The 22,444-nt window shown below is 33.4% G+C and overlaps 2 protein-coding genes across 2 annotated transcripts; both read right to left on the bottom strand.

The window, feature by feature from the left end:
• Window positions 1-241: 241 nt before the first annotated feature.
• On the bottom strand, window positions 242-7,131 carry LOC143610372 (anaphase-promoting complex subunit 6-like). Its single transcript, XM_077084870.1, has 16 exons — window positions 7,066-7,131; window positions 6,813-6,886; window positions 6,540-6,579; window positions 6,364-6,409; window positions 6,143-6,222; window positions 5,890-6,071; window positions 5,037-5,162; window positions 4,848-4,922; window positions 4,073-4,198; window positions 3,897-3,966; window positions 3,732-3,814; window positions 3,530-3,643; window positions 3,336-3,435; window positions 2,700-2,735; window positions 2,540-2,615; window positions 242-420 (listed from the first exon to the last, which is right to left on the bottom strand). The coding sequence occupies exons 2-16, from the start codon at window positions 6,839-6,841 to the stop codon at window positions 242-244; spliced, it is 1,362 nt and encodes a 453-aa protein (XP_076940985.1). The 5' UTR covers window positions 6,842-6,886; window positions 7,066-7,131.
• Window positions 7,132-16,829: 9,698 nt separating this feature from the next.
• On the bottom strand, window positions 16,830-18,047 carry LOC143610377 (protein GRAVITROPIC IN THE LIGHT 1-like). The gene has a single exon (XM_077084872.1). The coding sequence runs from the start codon at window positions 17,955-17,957 to the stop codon at window positions 16,830-16,832; it is 1,128 nt and encodes a 375-aa protein (XP_076940987.1). The 5' UTR covers window positions 17,958-18,047.
• Window positions 18,048-22,444: the final 4,397 nt, after the last annotated feature.

Here is a 22,444-nt window from a genome sequence, read left to right on the forward strand (position 1 = left end):
CATCTTCCCGGAGAACCCACAAACCGGAGTGGTTGGTGGCGGCGGTGAAGATGGATCTGGGTTTGTGGGTTCTCCGGCGAGTTGGATCTGGAAGATGGATCTGGGTTTGTGTCTTCTCCGGCGAGTTTGACCGGAATCTGGGTTTATGGGTTCTCCGGCGAGTTGGATCTGGGTTTGTGGGTTCTAAGCAGTTTGGTGTTGCAGGGTGGTCGGGATAAGTGGTGGTCGGATCTAATGGTGGTCACAGAGATGGTGACACTTGTTGGTGGGGATAAGCGGTGGTGATGTTGGGTGTTGCAGACTTGCAGCCTTGCAGGTGGTGGCGGTGGTGATGGTGGCCGGGAGAGTGGTGATGAATCTGAGATGAGATGGAGACGGTGGCTGGTGGCGGAGCTATGGTGGCGGTGGTGATATGAAACCCTAGATTGTTAATCAAAGTGTGTGTTAATAGATACAGATACAGAAACAGAAGAAGAAGAAGTTGCAGGGTAGGCAAAAAGACAAAACTACCCTCACATGCTTCTCACGTGATGGGATTTAACGGAGTTTTTCTAACCCAGTTAGCGTAAAGGACATAACTTGTAGGAAAAAAAAGTTTAAAGTACACCGCCTGCAAGAAAACTTAGAAAAGGACACGAACCGTAATTCGTCTTATTTTAAAGGACAAAATTTGTAATTCTGTCTATTATAAATATAACCAAAAAGCTAACCCGGGGTTTCGAACCCAAGTCTGGCTGTTTATACGTGAACACATTAACCACTGGGCCAAGATAAAAATCATGTTTAAGTATGAAAACGAATACATATAACTACACTTTCTGGATTATCTTTAACTTCTAAACCCTAGATTATCAATTCTCTGAAATGGTTCCATGTACGTTTAAATTAGATTAGGGGTTTGATTACACTGATGAACGCGGATTAGAATCATATAACTATTACCTTTGATGTTGCCGGAGAGTATGAGAACGATGGACGGCCGAGGTTTGATCGGATTTTCAAGAATTTGAATTATACGAACAGTATTGTGTTAATTGATGTTTGGTGTGAGATTATGTTTACTGTAGTGTCCTATTTATATTACAAGACGTTTATAACATAGCTAAAATATCAATTACGAGTTAACGTTGACGGTTAAAATCGTTGACATAAACAAAATGGTCAAACGACGATTTTTACGGCGAAATCCATGTTTTCCGACGCCGGAATCCGGTGGCCTGAGTACTGTCGGAAAAGGGGTGGCCAGGGGTTGGGTTAGGGTTAAATAATAAAATATATTAATTTAAATGTATTTACACTACAGGCTCTTGATGTTTCATTTTTCTTTAAAACTGAATTTATATTAAAAATACAAACTAAACCTTGAACTTCGAGAATGTTATAATTCTGATTTAACTTTATAAGTTTTGGGTAATTACGCATTTGGCCCGAAAGTTGATTACCGACAAAGCGAGATTTGTAAACGAATAAATGTACTAACAATTGAACGAACATTGAGCATCAAACGTCAAGAATATATATATATATATATATATATACATGAAAAAAAAATCAAAAATTTGAAATGGGTCGGGTTTTCGGGTTTGAAAAGTAACGAATGTTACACTCAACACTATAATAATGATTCTACAAAACATCAACTGATCAACATAATACCATTGATATTTTTTCTTGAATTTTAGCACATGTATATTGTTTCGCTTTTTAGGTCTAGGTCAAATACTCGAAATCCGATTAGCCTATACTCATTAAACCCAAACCCAAAGAACAAAGGGCTGACAATTGGGTACATGTATAAAATGCGATAAGACATATTAATAAAAAAAAGTGTGTCATGTGATTTTTTTTATATTTTTTGAAATAATTGAATTACGCCCTGCTTGCGGTGCGCACATATAATGTATATATGTGTGAACCCTTGGGTGGGCAAAAGTAAAATTGCACTAATTTTGACGTTATTTTACTAATCACGTGAAAATAACGTTAAAAGTGGCGGAAGGTTAATCAGGCATCATGTGGTGGCGTTGATAGCCGAAAGACAAGGGCACATGCACCAATCAGCCGGTGTCCCGATGATTGAGTGTTATGTGTCTTATGTCCAAGGCTTGATTCAAAACTACTATCGAGCCGGGGGTCTCACCGGAAGCAGCCTCTCTATCCCTCTGGGATAGAGGTAAGGCTGTCTACATCTTACCCTCCTCAGACCCTACCATAGCATTGCTATTGGTGAGATATACTGAGTACGATGATGAAATAATTGAAATTAGTAGACTAAACTCCATTTTCCCTTATTCATGAAACAAAACTGTGTTAAGCGCAACCGGAATAACACTCCTAATTGATAGCATATATACATGAGATTGTACAAAACACATGTTTGGTTCACATCTATGTTTTAAAAACCAAACGCGCCACCATACCGATTTGGTTCATATACTATGGGTTGTCAAGACTTGAACTTAGCTGGTTTTTAATTTCCGGTTACACCATCAAAATGCTGTTTGAACCTGCTTCAAGCAATTTTATACACATTAAATACCTTGTCCACTTTCATTCCTAAGGGCCAATGACAGCATTTCTGTGCAGAACTCATCTTCTGGATCAATCCATAATGCCTGCTCATGATTTATAAATAAATAAACAAACAGTTTATACGATCATAATTATTCGTACTACAATCAATGATTTGACTGCATTACCTTATGATAGTATGTAATTGCATCCGTATAGTTATCCTGTCAAAAAATACAAAACCAACCATAATAAAACTTTCAAAATAGAAAATCTAGCATTTTTGTTTTCAATGTAAGCTACTCGAGATCGACTCACTAAAACCTCGAATTGAGGCCGAGCACAAGCCTAAAAATAAGCTTGTTTAATGGACGGGCCAAAGCTTCACTTATCAAGCTCGAGCTGGCCGTCTGGCGAGCCTAAAATCGCATACTATTTAAATAAAATCTATTTAAAAATAAACCTATATAAAATTTATGATAAAACAGAAAAATAATATATATTATGATTAACAAAGGTAAAAAAATAAGACATGCATATAAAATAATTAATAAATAACAAATGAGCCAAACTCGAGCCTAGTCGAGCTTGGCTCGGCTCATTTACAGCACCATTAAGTATTAAATATAGCTATTTAGAAGGTTGTATGTATTTGAATACATGATAGTGGACTTTCAACCCGTTTGACCCACACGGCCCATTAAGTTAAGCTTTTGGTCACACCCAACTAACCCATTAGATATAAAAACAACACAAACCGACCTGTTCGTATATAAACGAGTCAACATTTCTACATTTAGCCGCAAAGTCAAAGTCAAAGTTACCTGCAGGTGATATGTGTATGCCAAGCCAGCATACGTTCCTATGCTTCTTGTCGATAACTTAAGGGCCTTTTCGTAATATGTGATTGCTTTGCTATACCTCCTAATACAGAACAACACAAAAAATGACAGAAAGGTTAAATTAGTCGGTAACCATTAAACTCTCATCTTTAATATAAAAAAAGTATTATGCATACTTCAGTTTTCTTAAAGCATGAGCAAGATTAACCACAGTTGATTCCCACGTCTCACTTAACAGTGTCGGTATATGAGCCAACGTCTTCTCAAACCACCATACTGCTTTATTATACCTAAATAATTTCGCATTGTGTTTATAACAATTTTCAATATTAAGGGTAAAAAAGTAAATGAAGAACAAAATAAAGAAATGATAATTACTCTTCCATGTGATAAGCAACAGTTCCGAGTTCATTATATACAAGTGGATCCGAAGGGCATATTGTCATTGCCTGCATAAAACACTGAAATAAATTTGAAGATTAATAGTTATAGGTTTAGTAATTAGTATAAAAGTGGATATTGTCATGATACTGTTATTGGCACCTGATTAGCAAGTTTGAAGCTGTGGGTTCGCATGCACTCCATCCCGATATACAAAGTAGGCAAGTGACACCTGGGACACGAAACATAAAGTTTTAGTCTTTTAACCGAAAGTAATACATAGTTTAACTGTGATATTGTGACTTGACTGAAAAGAATAAAAATTAACGTTTTGTTACCCGGGAAATAAACGAGCAGCAGTACGATAAGCCGACATTGCTTGATCACCTTCTTTTTTGGCTGAACGAGCATTCCCGAACCCTATCCAACCAGGAGCAAATGTTCCATCTAAGGTAGTTGCTTTGCTATCATATATTTTTTTGAAAAAAAAAATCAGTAACTTTTAACTAGTTGCAAATTAAATTGGTTAATAATCCAATCAAATAAAATATCCATCTAGGTGTAATCCAACTAGACATGCAAACGAACCGAACGTTCGGTGAACAGTTCATGAACATTCACCGGAAAGTTCGTTTATTTAACAAATGAACGAAGAACAAACAAAATTTGTTCATTTAGTTAAAAGAACGCACATGGACACATGTCCCTTTCGTTCATTTATGTTTGTTCATTAAACATCGTTTATGTTCATTCGTTAATACATTTATTTTAAACTTTTTATTTCATTGTAACGTAGTTAAGTTTTAATAACGCTTTAAGCCCAACACATTGTTCTTCACATTACTTTTTAACTAGTTTTAGCTCAGTTATGCTCGTTCATCTATGCACAGTAATGCTCCTCTGTTTACGTTCTTGAACTGTACGTTTATACTGTTAACGTAAACGAACATGAACATGTTCATTTTCTTACACGAACAAAAAAACCCCGTTCATTTAAATGTTCGTATCCACTCGTTTGTTTGGTTAAAGATAAACAAACAAGCACGAACATTATCCGTTCGTGTTTGGTCGATGGACGGTTCATTTACAACTCTAAATCCAACTGTATATTACCTGAAATAACAACGTGACTGGTCATATTTCTTGACACAATAATAATAGCAACCAACAGCAAACCAGGATATCGCTCTTAAAGAAAGCACATAATAAAATAAACAACATTTAAAACAAAATCAATATATGCAAAACTTATAAAGTAGAGCTTGAAAAAAAAATTAAGAATATTAATAAACACTTTCTTACTTTTGAGGATAATCTTTGACTAAGTTGCAAGCCAAAAGATAAAGCTCATTAGAGTGTCCAAGATCCATAGCTGCTGCTATATGAACCATGGTACTTTTAAAATGAAACGGATCTTTTTCAAGCAATCTGAAATATTTTTTAAAAAAAGTTACATCAAAACATTAAGGGCGCGTTCATTTCACACAATGGAATGGAATTGGAAGGAATTGGATTTGGAATCTGAACATTCCAATAGGAATTGGAATTTGAAGGAATTGAAATCCAATTCCATTCTTGTTGTGTTCGTTTGACAAATGAATTAGAATCTGTTTTTTATTTTACGAGGATAACGACGGAAACATTTTAGGTTTTTTGATTTTTTGTTTTTTATTTATATTTTGCGTTATTATTTTTTATTATTATTACTTTTGAATTTTTTTTAGGGGTTTTCTATTAAAATAAAAAAAACCCCTCAAAAAAATATTCACAAATAATAATAATAAATTCATAACTCAAAATATAAATTTAAAACAAAAAAAGTAAAAAAACTAAAATGTTTTATTCGTTGTTCTCGTTAAAAAAAATAAAAAAATAAAAAAAACTCGAGAAAAGATTTTAACGAATTCAATTAAAATCCTCCAGATTTTGAAAGGATTTAGAATCCCTTTATTTAAAGGAATTTAAAGGAATTGAATTCCAATTCCTTGACCGAACACACCAAAATGCAATTAAGATTCCAATTCCAACGAAACGAACACGCCATGTCATGGGATTTTAATTCCAATTCCTTTGAATTCCCACGAATTCTGTGAAACGAACGCGCCCTAAGTTAATATTATTATAGCTTTTTTAATCAGAAAGTTATTTGACTTACGCTGAAGTCAATTCAAAGCATTTTTTATATTCGCCACATTGATGGTAGTATTCGGCTTTGCAAGCCAAAAGATCTGTGTTGTTTTTTAGGGTACAAATCACGGACTTGTTTGATGGTTCGGTGCTAATACCTTCGTTCTCAAGTTTGTTGAATTTCTCTTCTACAACACTTGCTTTATCATACTGAACATGTATTAAAAATAACATATTAATTGAGTGAAATCACATTAAAAGTATTCTGAATTTAAAGATACTTTTTTTATTAAACACGAATAGAATGAAGAAAGCCAGCCATCTTCTTGAGCAAACTGCAGAGAAGAAAGAAGACTTTTCTCTGAAATTGAACGACAAATCAAATAATAAGATAGTGATTAGTGCCTCATGTGATATAAACATTTTAGTCATGCAGTGTTGACTAGCAAAAAAGGTCAAATAGCACGAGAAGTAATCTGAGATTTGACTGCAAATAAACTACCTTCTTCATATGTTAGCATGTGTTTCTCAATAAGATATTCCAAAGCCTGAAAAAAAAAGATGAAGAAATAAATAAATTATCATAAAAAAGTGATTATAGTGAATTGTAACTATAACCAAAAAAGATAACAGCAAACCGGAGAAAACAATTACACATTTTTTATTTTTTATACTTACCTCATAGCATAAAGGATCAGCTTTAATAGCAGCCGTGTACCTAAACCATAATAAGTAAAGTAAGACATTATATAACGATTCAATAGAAACACAAGACAAAATGTTGGTATATAAAAAAATTATATTTTCAGCATTTTGCAACTTTATGCATGACTGTGGTGCAAAATCTAATCATCGCTAATTATTTGATTATCATTAAATCCACAGCAAATATAATTTTGGTATTGTAAGGCATAAACATAAATACGCATTGCATAATATGTTGAAACTAACCACTGTTTTGCCTGAGAACGATTCTCCATAGCTTCATATGCCCTGCCTCTCAGAAAACATATTGCCGACGATATCTGAGTACAGTAGGTGCATTAGCTCACAGCATACGAAACTATCAATACCATTTTATGACTAACAAAAGATAATCTGAGTTACCGCCACGGGCATAATTAAAAATCTAAAAAGTAATAAGTATGCAATATGGCACTAGAATAGAGTAAACTGCAAAAAAAAAAAAAAAAAAAGGACTCACATTAATTTCATGATCTTCGGTGTCTTTATCGAGGTATATGGCACTAGAATACTTGGTATCACTAAAATTCCCATGCTCATCCATATTAGCTTATCCGAGCATTTGCAGACACTGATCCCACTCCTTTACTTCCTCCTGATCAACAACATTCCGAACATTTATTAGTATTACTAACCAATCCACCATTATCAAATAAGCGCATTACAGAAGCCGAAAAAATCAAACAGAAAAAAACTGACTGTTTGGTTTTATGTTTTTGTAAAAACCAAACCGAATTTATAGATTTTCATCTTTTATTTTTTTATTTTAAGTAATTTATAACAACTTAATAAATATATGTAACTCTAATAGCTTAGCTTAATTTATAATCATCAATTAGTTATTAATTAACAAAATGACTTAGGCCCAAATTCATTATTTTGAGCCCAAAAGAAATTTCCGGCCCAAAAATTTGAAGCTCAAATGGCAAAACCGAAATACCAGAAACCAAATGGTTTTAATCAGGTAGAGGTGGAACTGATTCTAGTGGGTTTGGGTTAGTCCTGGGTCTGGTTATGTATGGGGAGAGGAAAAAAGCGGGAGGTTGGTTTCTTTTTTATTATTTATCGGGCAGGTTGGGTTGGTTTTAGTTATGATGGAAAGGTTGTCCGGGATCGAGCGCGATAAGGATGTTTTGTATTTGAAATATTTGATGATAGGGACCGGTATAGAACGAGTGTGGGATTGGATTGATTAAAAATGTGTAGGTATGGTATTAGGCGATATCTAGTCCGATTATATGATATGATACACTTGTTTATGCAAAACGTACACTCGAAAATTTTCATTCTTAATTTGATGGTTGTTGAAAACATGAACTCACATATGTATTAGAATGGTGATATATCTGGAAATCCCAAAATGTAAATCATGGATGAGACACAATTTCATAATCGGGTAATTTGAGACAAATAATAATCTTCTTAATTCTTAAACCCCATTCAGTGCTAAGATTTTGAGGTGCACAAAACAACCGGTTCCGGACCCGACCCAGTGGTTTCTACCCGGAACTGGACCCGACCCTACCTTACCCACGGGTATGGACCAGGTTTTGGGTTTCCCTCTGAAAATGTACCCGGAACCGGAACCGACCCGGACCTGGTGGAACCGGTTCCGCCAATACCCAGTCATACCCTACCCGAAACCCAAATAAAAACCGATGGAACCGGTCAAAACCCGGTCAAATACCCGACTATACCCGTAACCGGTTCCTACCCGGATCCGGTTTTGACTTTTGTTGACTATACCCGGTTCCAGTTCATGAGAATACCTGGTTTGTGCACCTCTACCAAGATTATAAAATCATAACATATTGGGCTCATGAATCCAATTCTAATAATAATCGTATATAACTTATTGGGCTCGTGAACAAAGTATTGTGCCCATTTATCAGTAGTAGCAACTAGCAACCTTGAGCCCAAATTAAAAAAATGTTGGAAGACAAACAAAGTGGTTAAACAAATTATGTAAAGAAAACCGATAAGAAAGTACCCTGTTCTTTTACGTCTAGAAGTCTAGCCAACTGAAGTGTAGATGTATATGAAAACTAACTAATACAAATATACCAACTGAAGTGTGGATGTATATGAAAACCAACTAATACAAATATACCATGAATCTTATATTAAGAAAAGTTTTAAGTATCATTGTCTAATCTAGTGGATCACCAAAATAGGCATGTATGAATAGGTTTTGGGCTCAAACATAGCGAAAATTTGGTCTTCGGGTTTTAAAAATCGTTTGCTTTCAATATGTTTGGTTCTCAATTTTCATAACGGGTTCGATTTCGTTTTTCTGATTTTGCTATTTGGTTGAAAATTTTGGTGTCGGAAAACTTTTGTCCCAGAATACTGAAGCCGGGAATGAAACTTTGTGCTTAAATATTTTTATCAATTAATAACTAATTGATTATTACATATTTTTGTCTAAATTTTTCGGTCTACACCGTTATCCTTTTTTTAATTGTTTATTACTTTACAATTCCAAAATAAAAAGTACATACTATAAAGTCAATAAAAAGCATTTAAATCTGTCTCACAAACAAGAAGTAATCGATTAGCGTTTAAATAAATCAACTACATTTCAAACAAGCATGAACCTAATGTCTCTTACATGAACCCTAACGTCTCTTACATGCTTGATTCCGTTCTTACAGGTTTGATTTGATTAATTCGGTTAGGTTTAGATAAGAGCATAAACCAAACTAACTATTTTGGGTTAGCTTTTATGGGAAAAGTTAAAATACAAACGGATACAAAAATGAGAAATGTAAGAATGATTTGAGACCACACAAAAAACATCTAAAAAAATTCAAAAAATAATAACAAAAAAATCATAACTCAAAATATAAATAGAAACTGAACTTAAAAAAAATATAATGTTTCCCCGTCATTTCTGTTAAAAAAATGCCAAAAATACACAATGACGAAAATAAACAAAATATACAATTATGACTTAAAAAAACACAATTGATCGCAAAATATAACACAATGTCGAGTAATATAACACAATATCAAGAAAAAAAACACGATGTCAATGGGAAAAAACACTCAGTGACGAAAATAAACACAATGATAAACAAAAAGACACAATGATATTTTCTCCTCAACATTGTGTTTTTTTAAGAACGAGGAAGACGGTAAAAACATTTTTGTGTTTTTGCTTTTTTTTATTTTGCTATTAAATTTTAAGTTATTATTTTTTATTAAATTTTTTTAAATTTTTGAGTGGTTTTTTATATAACTACAAATCCTTCATATCATTTTCATTAATATGTGTGTCATCCGTTGTATAATTACTTGATCCTAGCTTTTATGGATATGCACTCCTATGTCCTATACCACAAGATAAATAACGTTTGTATAAAGTAAAAAAAGTATAATAATAATAATAATAATAATAATAATAATAATAATAATAATAATAATAATAATAAAAGTAAGGGATGGTGTATGAAATGTTGTTCCTTGAGATGCGGCCGTCAAAACATACAGTGAACGAGTACAGGTGTCGCATTTATTCCCTGTTTAAATACGATAAAATCTTCAAAATAGTAAAGCAGATCAAATTTATTTACAATATTTTTAATCACTGTGTTTTAGACTTTAGAAATAATCAAATCTTTAAAGGCATGATCGAAGGTTGACACCTTAGCTTGTTCGTCAAAGAAAGCATCATGGTAGCAAGCGTGACATGAAATAACATAAAATGAAGAATAAAACACTTAGGTTCGCACAATATCATACCAACATCTTACACATGGACTAAGTCGACTACATAATAGCCAACAAATTAACACCTTAACTAGCTATGGAGAAGTCAGTGCTCTCGTGTAGCCAAAAAGTTTGGTAATCTGGCTCTCTCCTAATTGTGGCGGACCGGGCTCTTGTGCACTAGAATAGTTGGTAATCTGACTTTTTTCAGCCATGACGGAGGCAACTCCTTTGTAGCACGAAAGTTAATTATTCAGCTCTCCTGTAACCGGATGATGCCACATGTAAGATGCTACTTGATGCCAGTTGTTTTTTGTGTTATGTATCGTCTACATGCATGGTTGGCTGGTTGCCTTCTCCGCCGAATGAGCTAAGATGTCAGCCTTCGATTGAGTTTTTTTGAATTTGATTATTTTTGAAAAACGCAAAATCAATTACTATTTTGTAAAAGGTTTTGGTCAATTTGACTATAATGACGATTTTCCCTAATAATATTATCAAGATATCTTTGGGGACTTCATAGCCTAGGTTTTAGATCACATTTATAAAATCATGGGTAGGTATGTATATTCCAAAAACCTATTTTAGATGTAAATTCCTTTTAGTATTTTATCTCAAAACAATTACTCGAAGACCATTCTCTTACAATTGATCTAGGCTCATAACTATGTGTATATTGTCTTTTACATGGCTATTTTGATAACTTCCCATTGGCATTTCGGTCGCAATGTGACAACAGATAAACAACGCTGGTTCGTATGAATGCAACAACTTTAATTTGCATCGTTCTTTTGAAGAATGCTTAAGACATATTATTAGATCACATCAAACATAGAATGCAACTATGAAAGGTGTTGCATCAAATCAAGCATAAGACCTTACATTATGCATGTAATGACTCTCCATGATGTTGGATGTGTACTTCAGTTACAATTTATTCCATATGTATCCTTAATCTTAACTAACGATAACGAACTAGTAATACTAACAAACATATGCAATTCAAACAATTGAAACAAATAACAATATATTTTTCTTAATAAAGATATTTACTAGTTAGTCCTTGGTAAAAAAAATGAAAAGTAAAGTTAGTTGCGTTAGAAGTTAGAACTTTTACGAGTGTTTATTATGATTATTTTAATGAAAAACTTTTTTGTTCTGGTTATTATTGACTTGACTATATTGTCTCATTGAGGAGTGTTTTCTCATATAGATAAGATTCGGACGCGGCTGTTGCTCCGCCGAGAAAGGGCTGCTGTCAGATGGGCACACGAAAGTGAGGAAGTTGAGGAACGAGGAGAGGGCCCGACAATCATACCACCCCGCGGTCAAAAAAGAGCCCAATCCAGGTTTAACTGTCTCAGGCAAGAGTTTCTTAAAATGAGTGTTCGATGCCCCTTTCAGGGTCTGGAACCTGGGGGGGTTTCGGTTTCTCCGATAAATCCTTTCTTTCTTGTTCCCCTGGTATGTGCCGCTTTCCTAATCAAAAGATAGGAGAGCACCCCGTCATTAAAACACAAACTGGAAACGTATCAGCCTATATTTCTAAGATTTGACTTAAAAATAATTTATTTTAATGTCATATGTTTGTATAACATTTATTATATAAGAACACAGCAGAAAGGCTTCGGTTTCTTATTTTTTTTTACTAACTTTACTTAAAATAAATTTATATTTTATATTTAATTTATATTTTCTAATTTGTGAACAAATTCGAATACCCTTGTTCAAAGAGTTACTAAACGAACATTTGATTTGTAATTTGTATAACAATTTTGAATGATATGAAATGTCCTAAAGAAATTGAATTTGGGGATGGAGACAAAAATAATGAGACGACATTTATCTTAATATATAAGGATATAGCACACACATTTAATAGTTTATTTATTAAATAAATTAAATGTGTGCTTCAAGATATGGAGCCATACAAACATCTTGTCAAATCTTTTGTTTGAAGCAATGCTCAAAAGGAGTGATTACCGGTCACACGACCTACCTAGGTGAATGGTAAAAAAAATATAGTACAAACCTCTAAAAACAAATATTACATCTTATCTAATATATGATATTGCAAAATCATATCATATGTTTAGTTATGATTTAATACATTTAAAAGTTTGTTTATCTAAGTGTGTGCTCCAAGAATAGGAGGAACTCAGTACTAGAAAGACGTATATTATTGCAATTAATGCGTAGGAAAATACGGATTCCGATACATTTGCGAACAAAATGCAATGTCGGAAAGTCCTATGCAATTTAGTAAGGGTGTCCGGTGTACTACCTGAAATACTTAGGTAGTGTTTGTTATGGAGTAATGAAAGATGGAATGGAATAAGTCATTCTAAAGGAATGAAAAAAAACATGTTTGGTTACCTGAGTGGAATGGATCATTAAACTCTTTTCATTTTTAGGATTTTCATTCTTTTGGGTATGTGTGTTTTTTTTTCATTCATTCAGAAAATAAAAAAATCAAAAAGTCAATAATCATTATTACTATTATAAAATTATAATTATATTATAATAATTATTTTTATTTTTCAATTATAGTTATTATATTATTATTATATAATTATCATTATTGTTTTGTATATTATAATATAAGTATATAACTATTATTATATTAGAACTATTACTACATTAACAATATTTTTTTAAATTTGATGAGTTGACATTGCACAACGCATATACGGTTTAACGATCTCGTTACAGCACGAGGGTCTTAAAAATAGTTATTATATATGTTCATTTATTATTAATATTTTTTATTTTTTTATTATTATTACTGATAGAGATATTAATAACAATAAAGTGATTAATCATTCCATTCTTACATGATAACCAAACATGACAATGGAATGATAATGATCAATTTCATTCCTTTGTCAATTTTATTACCACGTCCATTTCTTTCCCTTGTCTATTTTATTACCCCGTAACAAACATTCCTTTAAATTGCATCAACCAACAAGAGAATGCCATGTTATTTTTACTATCTCGATGAAAAAAAAATACTGGGGGGGGGGGGGGGGGGGGCTCTCAAGGAAGTAACCAATTTGTATTTTTTTCCTTCTTTTTTTTAACAAAAAAAAGCTGAAACTAAATTATATATTAAAAAACACCATTTTACTAACTTAAAATACGTATTTAACACAAAATATAAAACAATTAAAAAGAAAAATATAATAATTTTCATTAAAAAAAACACACAAATACTAAATTTAACTAGTCTTCGTTCATATCCGGGAATTTAAATTTGAATAGTGCAATTTTGAAATGACATTATCATCAAGCACACAATCGGTACGTCAGAATATCCATTATGTAGACACGTGATATCGTATTTTTAAGATCATATAGTGCAATATGACGCACGAAAGATGACGTTTGTAATATTTAACTATCAAAACCACTAAAGTGGTGATTCATTTTTTAAAATTTTATAAAAAAGTAATTAAAACTAAATACACGTGAGGTTGCATGATATGACTTTCTATTCAAATTAATAACCATGAAATCTTTGCCGAACGCTCATTATTCATATCACGGAGCTGCCCCCATAGCGCCCCTACGTAACGGTGTTTCACATCTATTTTTACTGACCGGACGAGAAGCGTTGCCCCATTACACATGACCATACAGATGCTTCAAAGAACAATACATTAAAGAAATTGCTGCTATCTTATGCATGGAAGTGGCCTCACCGACTATAAGATTAAAAAATTAATAAACAAAATCTTGGAACACATAAAGCCTGTCAGGAAGTTCCATGTCTTGTAGTCTTTCACACTTACACACCTCCTCATGCGTGCATGGAGATGGAGATTCCACACAACAATGCATTGTTTTTTCACCTTCTTGTTAACTTTTATAAAATTAAAATTTAATACCGTTTTCTCTTAATGATAATCTATCATACTCTTCTCTCGTAAGCTATACTTTATAAATAGGTAAATTGGAAATAAATAATCCCAACTTTTATGTATTGGCCGATAATATTAATAATCCCAACTTTAAAAATCACTACCAGCAGTCCCGACTTTCAACTATTTTTGTCTCAATAGACCTCTGTTAAAAACAATTAACGCCGTTACGTTTTCTCCCGGGTTTCAAATCGATGTTTTAGGGCTTTTGATCGGAAGAAAATACGATTCGATTCGATTAATGTAAAACTTATCTCGAAACGATGATTCAGAAAACTTGATTTTTGTTAATTGGAAATTCAAACACTCGAATTGAAACATTGTTTTGTCGCTTGGATCACCGTTTCGAGATAAGTTTTACATCGGTCGACTCCTATCGTTCTGTCGATCAAAAGCCCTAAAGCATCGGTTTGAAACTCGGGAAAAAACGTAACGGTGTTAAGTGTTTTTTAACGTATGTCCATTAAGACAAAAATAGTTGAAAGTTAGAACCGTTGATAGTGATTTTTGAAATTGAAATTATTATCGGTCAATACACAAAAATTGCGATTATTTATTTCACATTTGCCTTTAATTACTTTTTATTTACAGTCTATTACAACAAAAAGTAAATATATAAATACATTTATGATCCTGTCCACGATGCCACGTTTTTTAAACACAAAATAATTTTTGTTAGGGACAAGTTTTTCAAACTTTTCTGCTTGTTTGTGTCCTGGTCATAAGAAAATAAACTTTTTAATATTCAAAGGTGTCAGGATCGGAAGAAGATACAATTACATTGTCAGGAATCGTTTGAAGAAAACCAAGCCCACACCATCAATCTCATGTTTATTTGGATGTATATAGATAAGAGTGTAAACTAGTTGAATCACTTGTGATATGGTTTTTAATAGGCTTGAAACGAGTTATAACTAGTTCATTTAATAAACGAGTTTTATTAAGTACCATTTTTACATGTAGACTTGACTGTTCGTGAGCCTAAACAGATCTGTTGTTTATATGAAAAAACTCAAAAAGCTTAAAAGAATCCAACAAGGAGATTGAAATGAGTTGATATAGAAAACGAGATCAAGCTTTGACATTATGACGTACAAAGAAATCTATATTTAACAATGGAAAGGTGGGAAAGACGAGACCACATCCTTATAAGTTAACATGCATAAATGGGACTGATTTTTTTTAACATTTTTGTGAAAATTTTCGAATACTTAAGTTGACCAAAATTTTTTACAAAATAATCATTGACTTTGGGTTTTTTTATAACTAATCAATTTTAAAAAGGCCCAATTGAAGCCTGACACCTCAACTTGATATGCAGAGAAGACACTATTTTAGCACACACATAAAAAAAAATAACTTTGGTTCACACAATATTCAACCAACATCTTACACATTACTAACCAAGTAACCAGGCCACAGGAAAGCCGACGAACATCCTAGCAAGCTACAGAGGAGCCGTGGGTCTTTTGTAGCCAGTTGTTAATATGGTTCCCTGCTAACTATGGCGAAGCCGACTCTTATATAAGGCTGAGGGGTGTGGGGGCTCTAATGGGGGCGCGAGTGGGATAAGAACACACCTAAAAAAGATGATTGATACCCCACATGTTTTTTGTGTTATTCCATGATGGAGAGTGACAACTTCTCTACAAACAAGCTTAATTGACAATCTTCTTTTGAATCCTTTGAAACTTAATTACTTTTTAATAATACAAATTCAATGACCATAATCGAATGAGAATAAAGTTGGTCCTATTTTGCAGTGTTTTAAATGTTGGTTCATACCGGCCGGTTGAATACCGGGTTTCGCGTATTATGCCGGTATTTTGAGTTTGGTACTTTTAGGCGGCTTGTCAGAACATCGAAACAACGGGTTTTTTTTCTCTTCTAAAATAACAGTTTAAACTGGCAAATCGGTTTAAAGCCCAAGAGATTTTTAATATTTTGTGGTATATTTTTTTTAAATTACTTTTACCCAGCGATTAACACTAAAACGAGTATACTTTTTGATTATTTTTTAAAAAACAAGTAGTGTTGTATTCATTTTTAATTATGGATTAACTTTTGGATACTATTTTATTATGGAATCATATGTTTTTGGGTTACTTTTTTAGTTAAGTTGCAATTATATCAAATTACAAGATAAACTACATAAACCAGTTGAACCTTCTAGTACAACTCGATTCAAACGATTGTACTATTTTTTAACCTAATCCGATATATGTAAAAAACCGGTTTTTAAACATTGCTATTTTGAAGACCTCTCCTTTTAAATGACCAAATTTCTAAGTTACTATAGTTAAAAAAACACATCTTCCAAACTAAAAATTGACTTATAATATACTATCTCATATACTAAACTACATTTACATAAAGACTAAATAGTAAACACTAAATACTAAATATACATAAGATTCTATTTCATACAACAACAATTACTACTTCAAAAATCAATCCATTGACCAGAAGGTCCACATAACCCATGCCCATGCCACTTTCCATCACGACCCATACTTTAATATCCACCATGTGGAACCACTGGGCCCACCCCAGATATCATCACAACCGTCCATCTCATCATGGTCAAACCTCAAGTCAAATACACTTGACATTGTATTACACTCCCACCCATCTTAAACCCCGGAACCACCATGAACCCCACCTCCGGCGACACCGTTGGCGACCCTTCGTTCACACTCTCCATGTACACTTCCGTATATCGGGTCCTGTCCTTGACCTGATACACTGACGGCACATTCGCGTTTGAGTCAAATGCGAACGCTAGACAGTGTAGTAGCCGGATTTTTCTGGCCATGTCAGCAAAAGCTGCAAAGAAAGCTGTCTCTGGGAACTGTCCCCCAGAGACAGCATTTCTTTGGTTTAAATTCCCGAAAAGCGAGAATTCCATAACCGGATGAACAAGTTTTAAATACTTTAAATAGCAAAATTTAGCGAACATAGAGTTCGGCTTCCACGTGATGCAGTCACGTGCTTTTAATGATTTCAGTTGCATGAAACTGTCCAACCACGACCGAGGGGAATGTGACTCATTCCCCTCGGTCGTGATTAAAAACCCTGAATTATTAAACCCCTCAAACATCACCCGACAAACAAATGACTTGAATGCGAAGCATTCGTCACTCGTATCCCGAAAAACAACTTTCGGTTGGATCACACTAGCCGCGGCATTTAAATCCCATTTCGCATCTTCCATTTCCTCCATCATAACTTTAACAAACCCCTTAATCGAACTTGTCATTTGCCTAACCGATAATAAGAAGTTGTAGAAACTATTAACTCGAGACGAATTAAACGATAAAGGTCTTAAGCCCCCACTCGAGTTTAATCGTTTTTCGATCATCCTATTTTCGTTGCACGTTTCGTTTAAATTCTCCTTCAAGAATATGATTTCGGACTCTCGAAGCCGGTTTTGACTATCAAGCTTCTTGACCATTACTTCATACATTAGTACTTGGTTCTTTAGTTCTTGTATTTCCGCTAACAACAATGTGGTTTCATGAGGGGAAATATCGTCATCGATATGATTCTTTAAAAACAACTTTTTGAATTCGGATAATCGTTTGAGTTCATCGACCATTATTTGATCGGACAACTGAATCCCATTCGGGTCATAAGGAGATTGAGCTACTTGCAAGTGTGCATATGCGGCTTTAACCGACGAAACGGTTGCGAACACTTTCGCAATAAACACATCCATTGTCGGGTTGTTTCGACCCGTCTCGTCTTGATGACCATGATCACGTTTGACTTTTTCGGTTGACTTTGTTTTTCGGGTGTGTAACCCCTTGACTAAATTGGTTTAGCGAATCCATCTGAAATGAAAATATGAAAATTTTCTGTCAGTGATTCAAATGAACGTTAAAAAGAATATTTATGGATAGTGATGGGAATTAGGAGATTGGCAATATATTGTGGTGTAATGATGTATGCAATCTATGAATAATGTTTTAAAGACAAAAGGGGAAATGGAGGTGGTGATAAAGACTAGAATTATAATGAATGATAATAAAGCACTTTGAATTTACAGAGAGAAAGCAATGTGCTTTAACTCGAATATCGAGGGTATTTATGGAATTTGAATTGTACGAAAAAATAATATTTTCTTGGATTAAAAAAATAGAAAAAGTTGTTTTTAAGGGAGGAAAAAACGTGATCTTGTAAAATAAGACAAATAACACATCAAACATGTCATGGATATAAGGGCATTAGGTGAAAAGTATTTGTATAAAACTAACTTTTACCCGGCGTAACGTGCCGGGCAGTTGACGAAACCCCAGCATTGAAACATGTGGCTTGGTAAAACACGAGCGTTACGACGATTAGTTGACACGAATTCGGTCAGTACTAACTTAAGGTACTAGAATTAAAACAAAAGAATCGCTAAAACTCGGGCGTTGTGGCGTGAGTCGCTAAAACCTTAGCATTTTTGGTCTCAGGATTTGTGGCGCTAAGTCGACACAAATTTAATTTGTTTCGATTACGCTTGTTACGGTATACAATACGCTCGTTACGATACCGGAATTACGAAACAAAATAAAATACAAAAAAAAACTTTGTCAATGTCGGACTGCCACTTGGACTAATAAGATGCTAGCGGCACCAAACTTTCAATTTATATATATTAGATAATTTGTAAGTTTAGAGTATTTCTTTTGACCGGTTTTAATAGAATTTCTAAAATAAACAAAACCTGGCCGAGTTGGGTAGGTTGGCTAGACTGGACCGGCCAAAATGGTCCAGTTTTATAGTTTGCGGGTTTCAACTGGTTTTTTTAGCATTAAATTGTGTCATTAGATTTAAAGATGGTATATTTAAAAAAATATCAAATGTTTTTGCTTTTTGAGTATTAAAGAATTTAAAAAAGTGAAAATATTATGGCCACAAATTAGTTAAATTGATAATACACATGCATTAGAACTAAAACTACTTATAATTACTTATTTTGCTTTCTACGGGTGAAAAAAGTAATTTTTTTAAAAGTATGTGAATTAAAAAAATTATTAACTTTTTAATATATCAACGTTTTCGGTTTCTGCAGCTGGTTTTAAACCTTAAACCAACCCATCTCAGTCCTAACTGACCAAACCAACTGATTTTGTTCGATTCGAATGGTTTAATTGGTTTTTGAACACCCCTACTTTTAACATCAAACCTTGTATTGTAAAATATGTACGATAATATAGGCTTCTTATACCTCAATAGTTTTATTTTTATTTTTTTACCACTGAGATATTTAAAAAGGTTAACGCTTGGACATGACTACCCCATCGATCTTTCACGTTTATATATACTTACAAAATAACTATTTTATCGTGTTCATCTAGGTAAATCATATTTTGTCATCAAACACCAAACCAATAGTTAAAACTTAAAAAAGCTAAAAGTAGTAAAAACAAAAAAGTGACAAAATGGTGGGGGCCCACATGATTATACAGTAACAGTCTTGATTCATGACCCAAATGGGCCCATTTATTATCATGGATCCAACTGCTACTAAGTCCAAATTACAAAAAAGCAACAGTAAAAATAATAGTCAGGTATGTCAGGGACTGATCACGTGCCGATCAGCTGCACCATATATCCCATACTCATGACTCGTACTGTTTCTAACATGTGGTTGCAATCAATCAGGGGCGAAGTTTAGTGAGGGCCGGCCCCCTATTTTTTTACGTAACCGTGTAAATTTACTTATTTTCGTCCGAAGATTTTTATACGTAGTGTAAATTTACCCGTTTTCGACTTAAAATTTGAGCCCCTGTCCCCCCAACGAACTCGTTCAAGCTTCGCTATTGGTTGCAATTTGCACCCGTTATAAAAACGCACAACAGCTTAAGTCAGAGTCATATTTACGATGGAATCCAGACTGGATTAGATACTAGCTAGGTGTTATCAGGTAGATCGACTAGGGAGTTACGAGTACTCGTTTGAGAGTGCTGAATATGGTAAATTATAAGAAAGAAAAATTTCAAAAAACTATATAAATGTCAAATATAATTAAGTACTTCGGGAGTAGTGTGTTTATGATGGGTCAGGCTGTCTTAAAAGCCGCTTTATACAAAGTGATCAAACACGCATTTGACAACCAGTACGTGTTTATTGCTTTTGCATTTTATACTTTTGGTTCAACGGATTATTTATAGTCAAGTTATGACTTTAAGATAAAATAATATAGTTTATAAAAAACTTGGTTTTCAATTCAAAAATGACTAGCGGTTAGCTTGTTGCCTGTTTGAGTTCTATTTCGAAGTAGAGGAATATATTGGAAGTAATGAATCGAATACCACGAGAAGGAAGCTTTGAGTGTGTGTGTACAGTTTTATTGTTAGAGACTTGATATCGGCTTCAACATTTGTTTGATCATCATAATCTACAATTGTTTATATAGGATTTTGAGGTCAACAATGGTGGAAACAAGGAGGTAAAATATTAAGGTTTAGCGGACAATGAGTTGCTAAAAAAGCGGTGACATTGAGAATTTAAAAACGAGTGAAGGTTGATTTATTTTAGTGTGATTGCCCTTTTGGATTTTTACAGTTTTGTCCTTGATAGTCGAATATTGTTTTTGTAGTACATGGGCTGTGTGGTAATTTACCTACTTTTGCTCCAAAAAGCAGGGCATTGTTTGGTGTTTTGTATTGCACCATCACTTTGAAAAACAAAAAAGCAGTTTATCTAACAATTTTGTAGGTATCAGTTCGGCGCATTACGATATCGATGTAGAAATGACACTTGGTATATAGCTTACGATATAAAAAACACTTTATTATAGTATTATAAACACGACTCCGTTTTCAATCAAACCTATTACTTTATTGCGATTACACCTCCGTTTTAACATCGTGACATATATTAAAATAAACATGTCATAACGGCATACTAAAAAAAATTAAAAACTAAGTATGTTTATCATTAAAAATGAATCAATTAAAAACCTTGAAAACTTTGCTGCAAAGTAAACAAAATTTAAAGAAAGAAAATACTATGGATCAAGCGTAATATAGTTTAAAACTTTAGAAGGTTAACTTAAAACAATTTAAAACTGGAAGGACTGAAATTATCAAAGTCTTTACTTTATTATAGCAGTTATGTTTGCTTTAATGTATAGTATGATAATTTGTTAGCTACCTAGTTTTTGTTATTATTTCATTTTGGTCTAACTCAAAATTTTCAGGTGTTACGCGTATTGGTAGTGTCCTCGTATTTTTAGCCTGACAGGCCCGAGCGTGGAAACAGATACACTAGAATTCCTTTACATCGATTTGAGAAACTAGACGTGAAAAACTCTAAACTAAACTTCTGTGTGTTGCATTGATATCTGAAGCTAAAATGGTGGCTCAATTGTTGTCTGCCTTAGAAAAAGGCCCAACCCAGATTTAAAGGGGTTGTTCAAATGGTTGCTTAATGATCAACTTAAGATTATTAGGTTTTTCGTTAAATAAGTTAACATTAACATTATAAATATGAGCAACCGGGTTAGGGTTTATCAAGAAATAAATTGATTTATGCTTTGAGAGACGGTAATCATTTTTTAAATTTTATTTTTTAATTAATATACATGAGAGTTATTCACACTAATCATATGCACATGCTTTTTTCATTTTGATGAGTTATATCAATTCGTTCTTGATAAAAGAGCACATGAATACAATAAAAAAAGAATAAAAAGAAGAGGAGTCAAGCACTCCCGCCTCCGAAAGCGAAGATCGAAGAACCACCCGGTTGTCAAGGACACGTCTAAGCAAATAGTTAACTATGACCGTCAAATCCAAGACTAAAGTGACCAATTTGACATATTGGTGACAATCTTTTAAAAGGTTCAAATAATGTATACGTGTCACTATTTGATGATTATAAATTACATAGAATGGATCCAATGAACCAACAGAGATTCTTTATGGATAAGAAGACATTTTAACGTTTCTAGGCTAGTCATTGACTCATTGCCATACCATACCCATTGATGCTTTGCTAAACATACAAACATCCCATGACACATTTGCTTTACATGTTTCATTTTACTTTGCCACCTAGGATCACACGTGTAATCTATTCAATATCTTAAATTATAGAAGTTAGAAACTTGAAATGACAATGTTGGATCCAATAGACATGTATGATTAATATAAGTCTTGGGTTACACACACACACCAGGAATGCTATTAAATCACCAGAAGAGCCTATAGG

The sequence above is a fragment of the Bidens hawaiensis genome, unplaced genomic scaffold (genome assembly GCF_021521415.1).
Source record: "Bidens hawaiensis isolate Kalapana, Puna unplaced genomic scaffold, B.hawaiensis_p1.1 tig00026028_1, whole genome shotgun sequence".
NCBI lineage: Eukaryota > Viridiplantae > Streptophyta > Magnoliopsida > Asterales > Asteraceae > Bidens > Bidens hawaiensis.